The sequence below is a fragment of the Gracilinanus agilis genome, chromosome 1, assembly GCF_016433145.1.
Source record: "Gracilinanus agilis isolate LMUSP501 chromosome 1, AgileGrace, whole genome shotgun sequence".
NCBI lineage: Eukaryota > Metazoa > Chordata > Mammalia > Didelphimorphia > Didelphidae > Gracilinanus > Gracilinanus agilis.
Genome location: NC_058130.1, coordinates 744,835,306 through 744,850,117, shown reverse-complemented (window position 1 = coordinate 744,850,117; position 14,812 = coordinate 744,835,306). Strand labels below are relative to the sequence as shown.

The following is a 14,812-nucleotide window of genomic DNA, read 5'->3' as shown; positions in this document are numbered from 1 at the left end:
ATACACTGAAGTACAAGGGTTTAAAAAAAATATGTAATCTCTTTCTTTTTTGATGTTATTTGGTCTTTCCCTTCCCCAGTGTCTCTCAATACTTCTAAAAGAAAGTATTCATAAAATAAAGGCATGAGTCTTCTGCCATTTGTTTCTTAATGCTAAATTCTATTTTCCTTTCTTTCCAATGTCACCTTTGCTCCCTTTTGCATTGAAATCATTGAATATTGAAGTGTATGTCTAAAATTTTTTAACATAACCAATGTGTGGATTTATTCTGCTTGAGTTTGTTTTTGTTAGAAGAGAGATTTTTAAAGTTTGGGGGGGGGACTAGTGCTAATGATCCAAAAAATAAATAAATAAAAGGAGAAAAGAAGGTAATTTTGTCTGGCTCAGAGCAACTTTTCCATCATGGTGACCAATATTCTACCTCTGGTATAGCCTTCAAGAATCTAGGCTCAATGTCAACAAAGCATCAGAGTTGGACTTTTAGAACCATTTCTGTTAAAATTGCTTTATAGTTGTCTTCATATGTGTATGTATATGTGTATATATGTATATATATATATTTGATGCCCATGTTTTAATACATTTTAACATTATTAGCACCCTTACCCAATTTTTTGTGATTTTTCTTAATGATAGAGAGATTGTTTCTTTTTGTGGATTTATTTGTACTTTTACTATATCCTTAGTAGTAGGTTGCTATTTGCTAAAGTCATTGATTATAGAAGGCAATTTTTATTTTGTCTGACAGGTTGAGTATTTGTCCAGGTTTCATTACTTCTATTCTTCAGTATGAGAATAACATTATGCTGTGTACTGATGTAAGTCATAAAGTTGTCCGAAATGATACTGTATTAGACTTAATACATCACTTTGAGCGTCGTAGGAAATCCAGATCCCTAGAAAGCATTATGACAGAACTACTAGGACAGATTGTTTATACCAAGTAAGTCTTTCTGCTTTATTTTCCCAATTTTCAAAAAAAATATCTGCAAATGTTGCTTTTCATGTATCTTTGTGCTCTTAAGAGCTAATTATATCACAGAAGTTCTCAAAGTAGAAGTTATTAGAAGCATAGCAAGAGGGGGGAGGGAAGAAATGATGATTGTCCCTTCTTCTTCCTCAGGATAATATAAGCTTCTGTAAAGGTTGCTTATATGTGAGTCAACAACACAAAGGAAAATGGTCCCAATGTGGGAGAGTCATTTATCCCCCCCACCCACCATAGAGTTGTTAATTCACAAATACCTGCTTTGTTGTATCTAGGACACAGCTATTTCAGAATCTTCTGCCCCATTACTAGTTCTGTTTAGTGTGTATATTCAGAGCTCATTTTGGGAATTATACAAATTTTAGTTTTAGATATTACACTTTTGCCATTAATCACTCATTACCCTCAGACCTCTGAACCTAGAGAAGACTGTTAAAAGAACCAGTAAGCTGCAATTGATTTTTCCAATTATTATTTCAAATGTTGCTATTTCTGAATTATAAATCTCCAACTATATTCTCTCCACAGACACAATAATAGGACATACAGAATTGATGACATTGACTGGAGTCAGAATCCAAGAAGCACCTTTAAAAAAGATGGCTCTGATATCAGCTTCTTAAACTACTATAGAGAGGTAGAAAATTAACTTTCAAGATTTTATTCTCTATTCTGAAATATTTTGATTTTAGCAGAATTTCCATAAAAGTACTTTTTCCCCTAGGGCCAGCAGTTACAAATGACCTAAAGACAGATGATACTTTAGGAGTCACTTTTATAAATATGAATTTGTAGGTTTGGATACCAGTTATTTTTAATGCATTATATTAAATTGTTTTTATTTCAAATGCCTCTGCAATGTGGTACTGTGTAATTGGAAATTTTGGGGTCCTTGAACTACATTTCCCATGAGCACACTGGCTTCCTGTCATTACGTGATGACATAGACAGGAGGATAAAATCGAGTGGCTAGATTGGCCCTTCCTCTTTGCTTCCAATATACCATGAGGAGAGGAGGTAACAGTGCATGCTTTTTTAAACTGACTTCGCTAGCATGGCACGTGGCTTCATTTTCTAGTGGCTACTAATAAATCTATAAAAACCATGCTATTTTAAAAGTCATTCTTTTATATTAATTTTATTTCTTACAGTACTATGTCATATGCTATACTGAAACATTTGTTTCCTGCTCTCTCAAGCATTATTGTCTTAAGATAAATTCTGAGAGATAATGTAAAGTAGTGTTTAAAGAACTGGCCTTGAAACCAGGGAGATCTAGGTTTGAAACCCATCTCTCACACATTGACTGTGTGATTCTGGGCAAGTCATTTGACTGCTTAATGTGCCAGGCAACTGTCTGTGATGAAGTTAGAGGTGGTTGAAGCAGTTTCCTCATCTGGGGATTTGTAATCCAGATGAAATCACAGATCTTACTCAGAGCACTACTCCTTAGGTGAATTATGTAGATTTAAACAAGTGGATGACAGGCATGGAGGCAGATGGCTGGAGAGTCTGATGCTGTGCTATATTTTTCTGGTGGTGGCTTAAGAGGTGGTAATAAGACAGCAGTGCCTGTGAAAGCTCTCCTCTTTAGAATGCCCTACCACACAGTGAAAAACACCAACTTTTAAGTCAGAGGATCTAGGTTCAAATCCTGTCTCTAATTCTTTCCCCATGAGGCACTTAACATCTCCTTTTCTCATTTTCCTTATTTACAAAATGAAATGGTTGAATTAGATGACCTTTTACAGTCACTTTTTAAAAACATCTTTCCTTTTCCTTTCTTCTTTTCATTTTCCCAATTACATGCAATAATCATTTTTACATATATTTCCCAAAATTATATGATATAAACCATCTCCTTCCCTCCCTTACCTCCTCCCCATAGAGATGGTAAACAATTTGACCTGGGCCATGCATGTATTGTCATGCAAAATATACTTCCATTATTGGTCAGTATTGTAAGAGCACACTCATACAAAACCCAAACCCCAAAATAAAAGCATAAATGCATTGATGTGAAAGACAAGATGATTCGATCGGCATCCATCCTACTCCAACAGTTCTTTCTCTGGAGATGGATAGCATCCCCATCATAAGTCACTCAGAAGTGTCCCAGATCATTATATTGCTGATAGTAGCCAAGTTTTCATAGTTAATTATCATATAATATTGCTATTACTGTGTACAATGTTCTCCTGGTTCTGATTATTTCACTCTGCATCAGTATATCTAGATCTTTCTTTTTCTGAAATCATCTTGGTTATCATTTCTTATAGCACAATAGTATTTCATCACCAATGTAGACCACCATTTGTTCAACTGTTCCCCAATTGATGAATATCCCTTCAATTTCTAGTTCTTTGCCACCAGAAAAAGAACAGCTATGAATATTTTTCTCTCTTTTTATTACTTCTTTGGAATCAGGCCCAGTAGTAGTGGTATTATAGGAGCAAAGGATATGGATAGTTTTAAAGCCCTTTGAGCATAGTTCTAAATTGCCCTTCAGCATGGTTGGATCAGTTCATAACTTCATCAACAATGTATTAGTGTCTCAATTTTGCCACATCCCCTCCAACATTTATCACTTTGCTTTACTGTTATATTGGCCAATCTGATAAGTGTAAGGTGGTATCTCAGAGTTGTTTTAAATTACATTCTCTAATCAATAATGATTTAGAGCATTTTTATATGATTATTGATAGCTTAGATTTCTTCATCTGAAAACTGCATGTTCATATCCTTTGACCATTTGTCAACTGGAGAATGGCTTTTATTATTATCAATTTGACTTAGTTATCTATAAAGTTGAGAATTAAGACCTTTATCTTTATTAGAGAAATGTGTTACAAAATTTTTTCACAGTTTGTTTCCTTTCTAATCTTCTTTATATTAGTTTTGCTTGTACAAACGTTTTAAAATTTAATATCAAAATTGTTTATTTATATTTATGTTTATAATTTTATATTTATGTTTATAATATTCTCTATTATTTGGTCATAAATTCTTCCCTTCTCCATAGATCTGCCAAGTAAACAAATTTACTTGTGGTATCACTCTTTACATCTAAATCATATATCCATTTTGACCATGTCTTGGTATAGGGTATGAGATATTGGTCTATACCTAGTTTCTGCCATACAATTTTCCAATTTTCCCAAGCAGTTTTTGTTAAATAGCAAGTTCTTATCTCAAAAGCTGGGATCTTTGGGTTTATCAAAGACTAGGTTGCTAAGGTCATTTACTCCTATATATTGTGTATCTAATCTGCTCCATTGATCTACCTTTGATTCTATTTCTTAGCTAGTATCAGACTATTTTGATGATTACTGCTTTATAGTAGAGTTTGAGATCTGGTGCTGGTAGGCCACCTTCCTTCACATTATTTTTTCATTAATTCCATTGATATTCTTGACCTTTTGTTCTTCCAGATGAATTTTATTATTTTTTTCTAGTTCTATAAAATTATTTTGTAGTTTGATTGATATGGCACTGAGTAAGTTAATTTAGGTAGAATTGTCATTCTTATTATATTAATTAGCTCAGCCTACCTATGAGCAATTAATATTTTTCCAATTGTTCATATCTGACTTTATTTGTGTGAAAAGTGTTTTGTAATTATGTTCATATAATTCTTGGGTTTGTTTGGCAAGTAAATTCCCAGGTATTTTATATTGTCTATTTTAAATGAAATTTCTCTTTCTATCTCTTGCTGCTGAACTTTGTTGGTAATATATACAGATGCTTATGATTTGTATGGACTTATTTTGTATCCTGCAACTTTACTAAAGTTATTTCAACTAGTTTTTTCAGTTGATTTTCTAAGTATGCCATCATATCATTTGCAAAGAGTGATAGTTTAGTTTCCTCATTGCCTACTTTAATTCCTTCAGTTTCTTTTTTTTCTTATTGCTAAAGCTAGTATTTCTAATACAATATTAAATAATAGTGGTAGTAAATAATATTTGCTTCTTCCCTGATCTTAGTCAGAATGGTTCTAACTTATCCCCATTGCAGATGGTACCTGTTGATGGTTTTAGGTAGATACTACTTATCATTTTAAGAAATTATCCTTTTATTCCTGTGCTTTCTAGTATTTTTATTAGGGATGGGTGTTGTATTTTGTTAAAGGATTTTTCTGCATCTATTGAAATAATCATGTAATTTCTGGTAGTTTGTAATTGATGTAGTCAATTATGTTGATAGTTTTCCTAATATTAAATCAGCCCTACAATCCCAGTATAGACCCCACCTGATCATAGTGAATGATTCTTGTGATATATTGCTGTACTCTCCTTGCTAGTATTTTACTTAAATTTTTTGGATCAATATTCATTAACGAAATTGGCCTCTGATTTTCTTTCTCTGTTTATGCTTTTCCTGGCATAGATAACAGTACCATATTTGTATCATTAAAATAATTCATTAGATTCCTTTTCAGCCTATTTTCCCAAAAAGTTTATGTTATTGGGATTAAGTGTTCTTTAAATGTTTGATAAAATTCACTTGTGAATCCTTATGGCCCTGGGGATTTTTTTTCATAGGAGTTCACTGATGGTTTATTCAATTTTTTCCCTTGAAAGAATATATTCAATTTTGCTGGTTAGGTGATTCTGGGTTGTAAATCTAGATCTTTTGCCTTCCAGAATATCATATTTGAAGCCTTCCAGTCCTTTAATGTGGAAGCTGCTAAGTCATGTGTAATCCTGACTGTAGTTCCACAGTATGTGAAATGTTTCTTTCTGGCTGCTTTTGTAGTTTCTTCTCCTTGGCTTGAGGGTTCTTGAATTTAGTAGTAATATTCCTAGGAGTTGTCATTTGGGGATTCCCCCCCCAAAAGATTATCTGTGGATTCTATCAATTTTTATTTTCCTTTTTTGTTCAAGACTACCAGGGGAGTTTTCTTTGATAATTTCTTGTATTATGATGTCCAGGCCCTTTTTCTTCCTTTATCTTGACATTCAAGTAGTCCAATAATAGTTAAATTATCTTCTGGATCTATTTTCTCAGTCAGTTGTTTATTTAATGAGATATTTCACATTTTCTTCTTTTTTTCATTCTTTTAATTTTGTTTTATTATTTCTTGATGTTTCATGAAGTCATTAGCTTCTAATTGCCCAATTCTAATTTTTTAAGGAATTATTTCCTCCCAGGAACCTTTGAACCCCTTTTTATCTGTGGCCAATTTTATTATTATTCTTGAATTACTTTCATTTCTCTTCCTCATTTTTCTTCTGCCTCTCTTAATTGATTTTTAAAATCCTTTTTGAGCTCTTTCAGAGCCTGAGACCAATTCATCTTTTTCTTTAAAGTTTTGTATGTATTTGCTTTGCTTTTTCTGTCGCCTTCTACATCCGTACTTTGCTCTTCTTTGTCTCCATAAACATTTTCTTAGCTAGGGGTTGTGTTTTTTTTGATGTTCATTTTCCCAGCTTTTTTTTAAATTTTCACTTTTATCTTGAAAGTGTGCTCTGTTCTCAGGGTAGAAAGGCACTCTCTTAAACGTCAGTTTTTCCTTGCCGCTACCCTTAGCTCTGTTACTGGGTTTCTGTAAGTTTCAGTATTTCCAAGGTGGTTTGTTGGCCTGTAGGTTGGAAAATACCCTGTGCTGGGGCTCAGAGTCTAGCCTCAGGCTTGGGCAAAGGCATTTGGTCCCACTCTGCTTGTGAGCAGGTCAGGCATACTGTGGACTGCCTTGAGGGGAATAGAGTTATTTTCTAATTATTTTATGAATATGATTTATTATGTTTATAGTCTTATTTACATTGACTAAACCCTTCATTCCTGGGATAAATCTAACTTGGTCATAAATGTATAATCTTTCTATGTGTTCTTGCAGCCTATTTGCCAAATTTTATTTAAAATTTTCCTATCAGTATTCATTAGTGACACTGTTCAATAGTGTTTTTTTCTTCTGCTTTGTGTCTCACTGGTTTAGGTAACATGACTGTATTTGTAGCAGAGAGATTGGAAGGACTCCTTCATTGCCTATTATTGTCAACAGTTAATATAATATTGGCATTGTTCTTTGAATATTTGATAGAATTCATTTATACATCCATTTGTTCTGCAGGTCTTTTCCTCCCTTTGCGAATTCCTTTATGGCTTGTCTGAAACTGATTTATTTCTTTTGTTACTATGAATATTTTATCCTTTTCTAAGTATTCATCTACTTCCTCTCAGTTATCAGCTTAATCATCATATTGTATGTTATGATACAGCATCATTCCATAAACTCTGACCAACAGCTGAGTTGCCTAGGGAAGAACAAAACCTGTATCTTTTTGTAACTGTTTCTTCCCTCCACCTCCAATCAATATATCTGTGCAGGATCAAAAAAAGTTCTCATGGTATGTGGTTTCCTTTTCAGTTTGTTGTGAATTTTCCCTGCATCTAACACATTACCTGGCATATAGAAGTCATGTAATGAAATACTTGACGATGGGTTAATATAATTGGTTTGGAGACGTCATATACAAATAATAAAGTTATTAATTCCACCTATATTAGTAAGAAATAATTACTGAGTATTTCAAAATATCCTTGCTTTACCACCAACCAGTATTATATCTTTAGGCAAGTTTGTCTTTCTGAGTCTGAATTTACCAATTTATAAAATGTGAGTTTCAAGTAGATGACCTTTGAGACTTCTGCTACCTTTTAAACCTGTGATTAAACTTGTGATTCTTTTGGCAATGAGAGTTCTAGGGGTGGGAAGAGATCACTAGAGTACATACAATCCATAATACCATTCCAAAGCATTTTCAAGTTCTCCCAAATCAACAGTTTCTGATATCCATTCTCGACCTTAATAATAATAGTATCTAGCATTTACATAGTGATTTAAGATTCTCCCAACAACCTTGAGAATTGCAGTTATCATTCCCATTTTACAAAGGAGGAAAGTGAGCCTGAGAGAGAATTGACAATGAGGAAGAATCCGAGGCAAAATTTATATTCAGGTCCTCAGATCACATGGAGTTCTTTGCTCTATCTACTATTAGACAAAGTGACTATTAATAATTATAGTTTTTCTTCTATTCTTTTCTTATATAGCAATATGGAGCAAAAATCACAGACTTGAGACAGCCAGTCTTGGTCAGCCTTCCCAAGCGGAAAAAAGGGCCTGATGGAAGACCCACAGGCCCTGTTCTGCTTATTCCTGAACTCTGTAACCTCACAGGTAATGTATGATTTTCCTTTCTTTGGAAGGAAGACAATTATTTATCCATTTCTTCTTGTCCATCAATTCCGCTTCTCTCCTTCATTTAATACCTCTTCTTTCAGGGGGTTTGGCCTCTGAGATCTTTAAGAATCTCTGTTTTAAACCACTTCCTGGCTCTTCACACAAGAGAGCTGTTTTTGCACCCCAGTGTTCACAGTCAACTTAGCAAGCTTTCTTAACTTCTGATTTGAACACAAGATCCTATGTCTTTATCCCAAAGGTCTAACACCCGCAATGAGAAAGGATCCTAATGTTACCACGGACATAGCTAAGAATACAAGACTGTCACCTGGAAAAAGATATGAGACGCTCAAAAAACTCATCAACAATATTCATATGTGAGTTTCTTTATTTCAGGGGTTCACAATCTTTTTTGTCTCATGGGCACCCTTTGGTGGCCGCTCTTAAAGTGCATAAAACAAAATTAAAAGGATTATGAGGAAACCAATTATATTGAAACATACTGTTCTCAAAATACAAACCAAGTCTTCTTATATCTTAGGTTAAAACCACTGCAAGCATAATAGGTGAATATATTATCAGAACTTTGCTAACATAAATGCTCAGGAATGGTCAGATCAAGCCAAACCCTAGTTTCCGTCAAAGTTCAACTCAATTAACACTTCTCACATGAGACCTTTCCTGATTTCTACTTCCCTACCCCTCCACTGAAATGACCTTTTATGTATATGTTGTATATATGTAAATTGTATATGTATGTACATATATACACAAATATATACACATAGTAGATATATGTGTGCATATCATCTTTTCCAAGAGACCGTAAGCATCATCACAAAAATCAAGAACTGTTTTGCCATTGCCTAGCACATAGCAAGCCCTAAATAAATACTTAGTAATCAAATCTGGATATCATCATCTCCAAATATACATATATGTGTTCATCTATCAGTTTGATAATTGAAAGCTAAACTTATAGTCCTTTTAGCTTTCTAATTTTGTACTAGGCAGTAGTAAGAGGAGACAAATATAACAGTTTCTCAGCTCTATTTTTGTCTTTTGTTAGAAGGAAATGAATTTGACATTTAGTCATTGGATATAGCCCCCAAAGCAAAGTAAGATAAGAGGACAAAAAGCTACTTTGGGCCATCCTTGTGGATCTTGAATTGATCCAACTTTGTCAAAACTTGGAGTTGGTTTTCTGAATCCCAACCCTGAGAGGTTCTACCTAAGACTCTTGCCTACGGAATGTTTGTCTTTATTTTGGTACATCTCTCAATGAGCATTCCACCCCCGTTTTGTGTTTATCAGTATTTAAATACTCTTAACAGAAATACTGATGTCCAGAGAGAGCTTCAGGAATGGGGTTTGGGCTTTGACCGAGAACCGTTGTCTGTCCCTGGAAGGGTTTTGCCTGTGCAGATACTGAATGAAGGTAACAAGGTAAGTTTATAAATATTTGCTGTCACTTTTAAAATCATCAATTCAGTTTGGTCCAAATAAAACTCATACAAACCAAAGTAAATCTACTAGTATAAGGAATTAGAAGAGTAAAATTTTCCTTGTCCTTTTACTGGGCTTCCCATTATATTGCTACATGAGTATTTTTGGGGGGTTCTATATGGTTTAAAGGTTTACAAAGCACTTTGCAAATGTTATGTCATTTGATCATATAACAGCCTCTAGAAGTTATTATTATGACCCTATTATCATCCCTATTTTATATATGATGAAATTGAGGCAGATAGCTTAAGTGAAAATAGGTTAAGTGGTCCAGTGTCACATAATTAGGAAGTATACCTGAGGCCAGAATTGAATTCTGGTCTTCCTGACAACAAACCCCATGTCGGTGCTTCATTAAAAATAAGAAATAATTAGTTTTATACATTTCTGTTTAGAAGTAGAAGTTTCTTTCACAGACATTAATCCCTTAACTGTTTAGGGCCTAGAGTTAGTGTCTGTCCTCTTTACTCTCCTTCCTCTGCATAGCTACAGAGGACATTTTCCTAGTCTGGGTCTTCCCCTGGTACTCCTTTACTTTAAAAGTTTCAGGGGATTTTCTTAGGCTTTTTTCTTCTGGGCAAAGGGCTTCTCTGTTGGGCATTCAATGTGGCCTTTCTCTCTAGGCTTGTTGAGCATGACTTCCCTTTATGCCCAGGACATTCCAGCCAAATTGCTGTTGGTTCATGATTCTGCATCCCATCTTTGGGCCTCCTGTCCCCCATGACTAGAATGTTCTCCCTTCTCATCTCTATTCCCTAGAAACCCGAGCTCCCTTCAAAACTAAAGTGCTACCTCCTTCTTGCTTTCTGTTCTCACTTCCTAACCCCCAGGTCTTAATGCCTCTAGATCCTCTTTATGAGTTTATCTGGCACATAGTTGATACTTGATAACTACATGTTGACTTAATGGAATTTAACTAGTTGCAAAGCATAGTTAACTTCTTATTACATGTCTTCTGACTATTTCTCCTAGGCGACATCTGTGCGGTGTATGGATTGGAGAACTGAAATGAAAAATATGAAGTTGTCTGGTCCTAAACAATTAAATAATTGGCTGTTGGTCTTTAATGAGAAAAATTCAAAACAGGCAGAAGATTTATTGAGGACCTTAAGTTTAGTTACAGGTCCCCTAGGCATAGCATTGACATCCCCCACAAAGTAAGTACAATGAAATTTTTCCCATAGTTAAGAAATTGAATGCTGGTGGTTGACAGATTATGTCTTTGAGGAAGACTTTTTGCAAATGCTTTGAGTAAGAATCTAAGGTTAAATATTCCAATATAGAAATTATTTTGCAATGCTTATAATAAGTCTTCTTTGACTGGTAATAAAGGAGACCCTTGTTGTATGAAGAAATATTACCTGTAGCCTAGGTCCCCTCAAAAGCCCTCAGCTCACAAGCTTTGATCCTGGAACTTATCTCCTATAAAGGTCAATTTATTTCTTATGGCTATGTCTTCAACTACAGAGACTCATTTTCTCCCAGAAATAGATAAGAGGGTTTCTCACCTCCCACAGAAGCATTCACTGTATATATATTTGGGTATCAGGTGTATAGTCTGGGCATCACAACCTTTATTTTACTTCAGAAGGCAAAGGATTCGCAGGAGCCCATGAACAAATATAAAAACACAGTCTTCATTTAGTACATTAGGCTCCCCCTACCCATACATATGAAGGGTTAAGATACTTTGAAGACTACAGAACAAGCACTCTCCATTAATCTTGGACTGGCATTGTCTGAACAAGTTGGAAAGAGTGGACAAGAAGATCTTTTAAAAGAGGTGAAGGTGGAGTAGCATTTCTTTTATTTGAATTTTATTTTTATATATTAAGAAGATGGGCAGCAATCTAGGAATTGAGGAAGACATAGTATGAAGAACATGATGGTGAGAGCAGTAGAAATAGAAAGAGGAACATAATCATCTGAATAATAAGTATGTATTACAGTTCCTTTAGACCAAAAGAGGAACTAAGTGAGGGAATGTGGGAATAGATCACCTGTCTTACCTAGAGGGCGTGTGCGTGTGTGTGCGTGTGTGTGCATGTGTGTGTAACTCTAATGCCTGTTACTACATAACCTTTGGTAAGTGAGTGCCCTTTAGTAGATCAAACTGCTGCTTGTAGCTGAAGGCTATTAATAAGAATACTATTCCCTAAACCAATAGTGTCAAACTCAAGTAGAAACAGATCTCTGTTAAAGGCAGTATATTGACTTAGAAAACCACAAATTAAAATTCTCTAGATTGTATTATATTTTTATTTGTTTTGTTAAACATTTCCCAATCACATTTTAATGTTTGGGGCAGAACTAGAGAGTTGGCCAGAGAACGGGAGTATGACATCATTGCCAGTGGATAGGAGGAGTGTTTTATTTATGTGGAAGGATGGGGAAACAATTCTTTCTGCTAGAATAAAAATATCAGAGGGTGGCATACAAATGCAAGTATACATGATAAAAATCTGGGACTTGTGTGCTGACCCTTACCTGTGGTTAATGGAAGAGATTTGAAAGGAATAAAAATTCTAAATATATTGTATTAGACATTTTTATAGACAGACTGGTAAGGTATTGGAAGGTTTTTCCTCCTCATTTCTGATGACCTTTGTAGTACAGAGAGAGGGGGTCATAGTAGTTTTTACAGGCTTTGGCTGAGTTCTGAAATCAGTTAGGAGTTTAGAATCTTGGAAGAAAGTTTCAGTTGGACCTGGGACCTCGTGGAGAGAGAACCAGGGCCAGCTGAGCTGCTTCTTCTCCTGCTTGAGATTGAAACTTAGCCTAGTTTTGGAGTATTTATTTGAGATTTGTTAATTTAGATAAACCCTTTGTGTTTCCATACTCTACCTCATTTCCCTACCTTCCTTCCCTTACCTAAATGTCTGTGAGGAGTGAATAAGGAGAGTGAATCGGAGAGTAGTTTCAAATCTGTGAGGGTTTAGCTATACTGTGGCAGTACTTTACCTAGAGAGGTTAGATAGTCATCATCATATTCCCTTTTGATTTCAAGATCACCTTGAGAGTTAAGGCAGGACCTTGCTCAGACACCATCTCTGCTTCCCTTCCCCCACCTGAGGTTTCTTTAAACAATTGTTTGGGCTTCCTTTAATCCCTTTCTTACTAATTACTACACCTTTTAAACATATATTTTCTGCCATTATGGGTCCCTTTTTATTATTTGAGTTTTTATTCTCAATACTTTTTTGTATTGCTTTCTTTCTACTTGGATTTTATGTGCTGTTTATTACTATATGAAACCTTTTTAAACATGTGTGAATGATATAACTTGAACTGGTTACTTGTTTCAGAATATAATGAGTGATACATTTATTCCCTTTCTAGATGTCGAGTGAAAGATAACAAGGAAGATTATCTTCGAGCCTTGAAGGACTATGTTACACCAAAGACTCAAATTGTAAGTAGCCAAGTGTTCAGTTTTGAAATACCAATTATTTGGTTCTTTATTCCAATTCAGCTGCCCTCCTATGACTTCATACTCTGAGACTCAAAGACAGTGAGAATGCAAAAACAAAAATGGCAGTGTCCTCAATGAGAGTATGTTCTATGGCATGTGTGTCAGGGGAGATGGTGGGGGGAAGATTATATCTACATACATACATATAATGTAAATTAGAGGAGAGGGAATGGGCAACTGAAGGAAAGAGGGAAGACTGTAAAGGAAACATTATCTGGGATGAAATTTGATGATGCTAGATTCTGAGAGATGGGAACAAAGTGAGAGTATATTCCAGGAATGGGGGATCAGTTGGGTGAATATAGAAAAACAGGGGATACAATGTCAAGTTTGAGGAAAGATCCTTTTGCCTTCTTGTCCTTATCACATTTGTTCTATTTTTAATTTACATGTATTTTATTGTTTGCAACAATAAAAAAAAAACCAGTTAACTCCCTTCTTCCCCTCCTCCCATTAGAGAAGGTACCATTTGATAAAAAGCTATATGTATATATAAAACTGTCTTTTTTTTATCAGTTCTTTCTTTGGAGGTGGACATATACAAATCATTCTTCAAATATTATTTCTGTTGCTATATATAACATTCTCTTGGCTTTACTCATCTCATTATTCATAATTTTGTGTAGTTCTTTCTATATTGTTCCAAAATTAACTTGTCATTTCTTATGGTGTAGCACTATCCCATCACAATCATATACCACAACTTTAGCCATTGCCCATTTGATGTGCATTCCCTCAATGTCTAGTGCTTTGCCACCACAAAGAAAGATGCTATAAATATTTTTAAACATATAGGTTCTTTTCTTTTTTTTCTCAATCAGATTAGGAAATAGACTTACTAGTGGTATTACTGAGTCAAAAGGTATATACACTTTTGTAACTGAGTATAATTCCAGGTTGTTCTCCAAAATGGTTAGATCATTTCATAGTTCCACAGTGTATTAGTGTATCCAATTTTTCATTTCCTCTCCAACATTTGTCATTTTGCCCTTTTATCATTTTAACCCATCTGAAAGAAGTGAAATGATACCTTGCAATTGTTTTGATTTACATTCCCCTAATAAATAATGATTTAAAACATTTTTCACATACTTTATATATAGCTTTGATTTTCTTCATCCAAAAATTATTCATTCACATCTTTTGACCATTTATCAGTTGGGAAATGGCTCATATTCTTATATATTTAACAAAGTTCTCCATGTATTTTAGATACAAGGCCTATATCTAAGAACCTTCCTATAAAAATTTCCCCTCAACTTGTTGCTCTCCTTGCAATCTTGGCAACATTGATTTTATCAATTCAAACCCTTTTTAATTTAATGTATTCAAAATTATCCATTTAATATCTTACAGTGCTTTCTACTCTTGTTTATTCATAAATGTTTCTTCTATCCATAAATCTGATAGGTAATGAGTTCCCTATTTTTCTGATTTGTTTATGATATCTTTCTTTATAACTAGGTCATGGATCCATTTTGATCTTTTCTTGGAAAATGGTGTAAGATGTTGGTCTATATCTAATTTTTGCCAAACTGCTTTCCAGTTTTCCCAACAATTTTTGCCAGATAATGAATTCTTATCTGCAAAACTTGGATCTTTTCTTTTGTCAAACATAAAGTTACTATAATCTTTTACAACTATTTGTTGTATGTCTGTT

At 34.4% G+C, this 14,812-nt stretch overlaps 1 protein-coding gene across 1 annotated transcript in view; it reads left to right on the top strand.

The window, feature by feature from the left end:
• LOC123256838 (piwi-like protein 1) overlaps positions 1–14,812 on the top strand; it is a 76,109-nt gene that overhangs the window by 38,227 nt on the left and 23,070 nt on the right. The window contains exons 11-17 of the mRNA XM_044685396.1: positions 726–943; positions 1,517–1,625; positions 8,045–8,171; positions 8,434–8,551; positions 9,509–9,620; positions 10,440–10,510; positions 13,020–13,092. Of these exons, the coding sequence (XP_044541331.1) occupies positions 726–943; positions 1,517–1,625; positions 8,045–8,171; positions 8,434–8,551; positions 9,509–9,620; positions 10,440–10,510; positions 13,020–13,092 (828 nt within the window). The remainder of the gene's footprint in view (positions 1–725; positions 944–1,516; positions 1,626–8,044; positions 8,172–8,433; positions 8,552–9,508; positions 9,621–10,439; positions 10,511–13,019; positions 13,093–14,812) is intronic.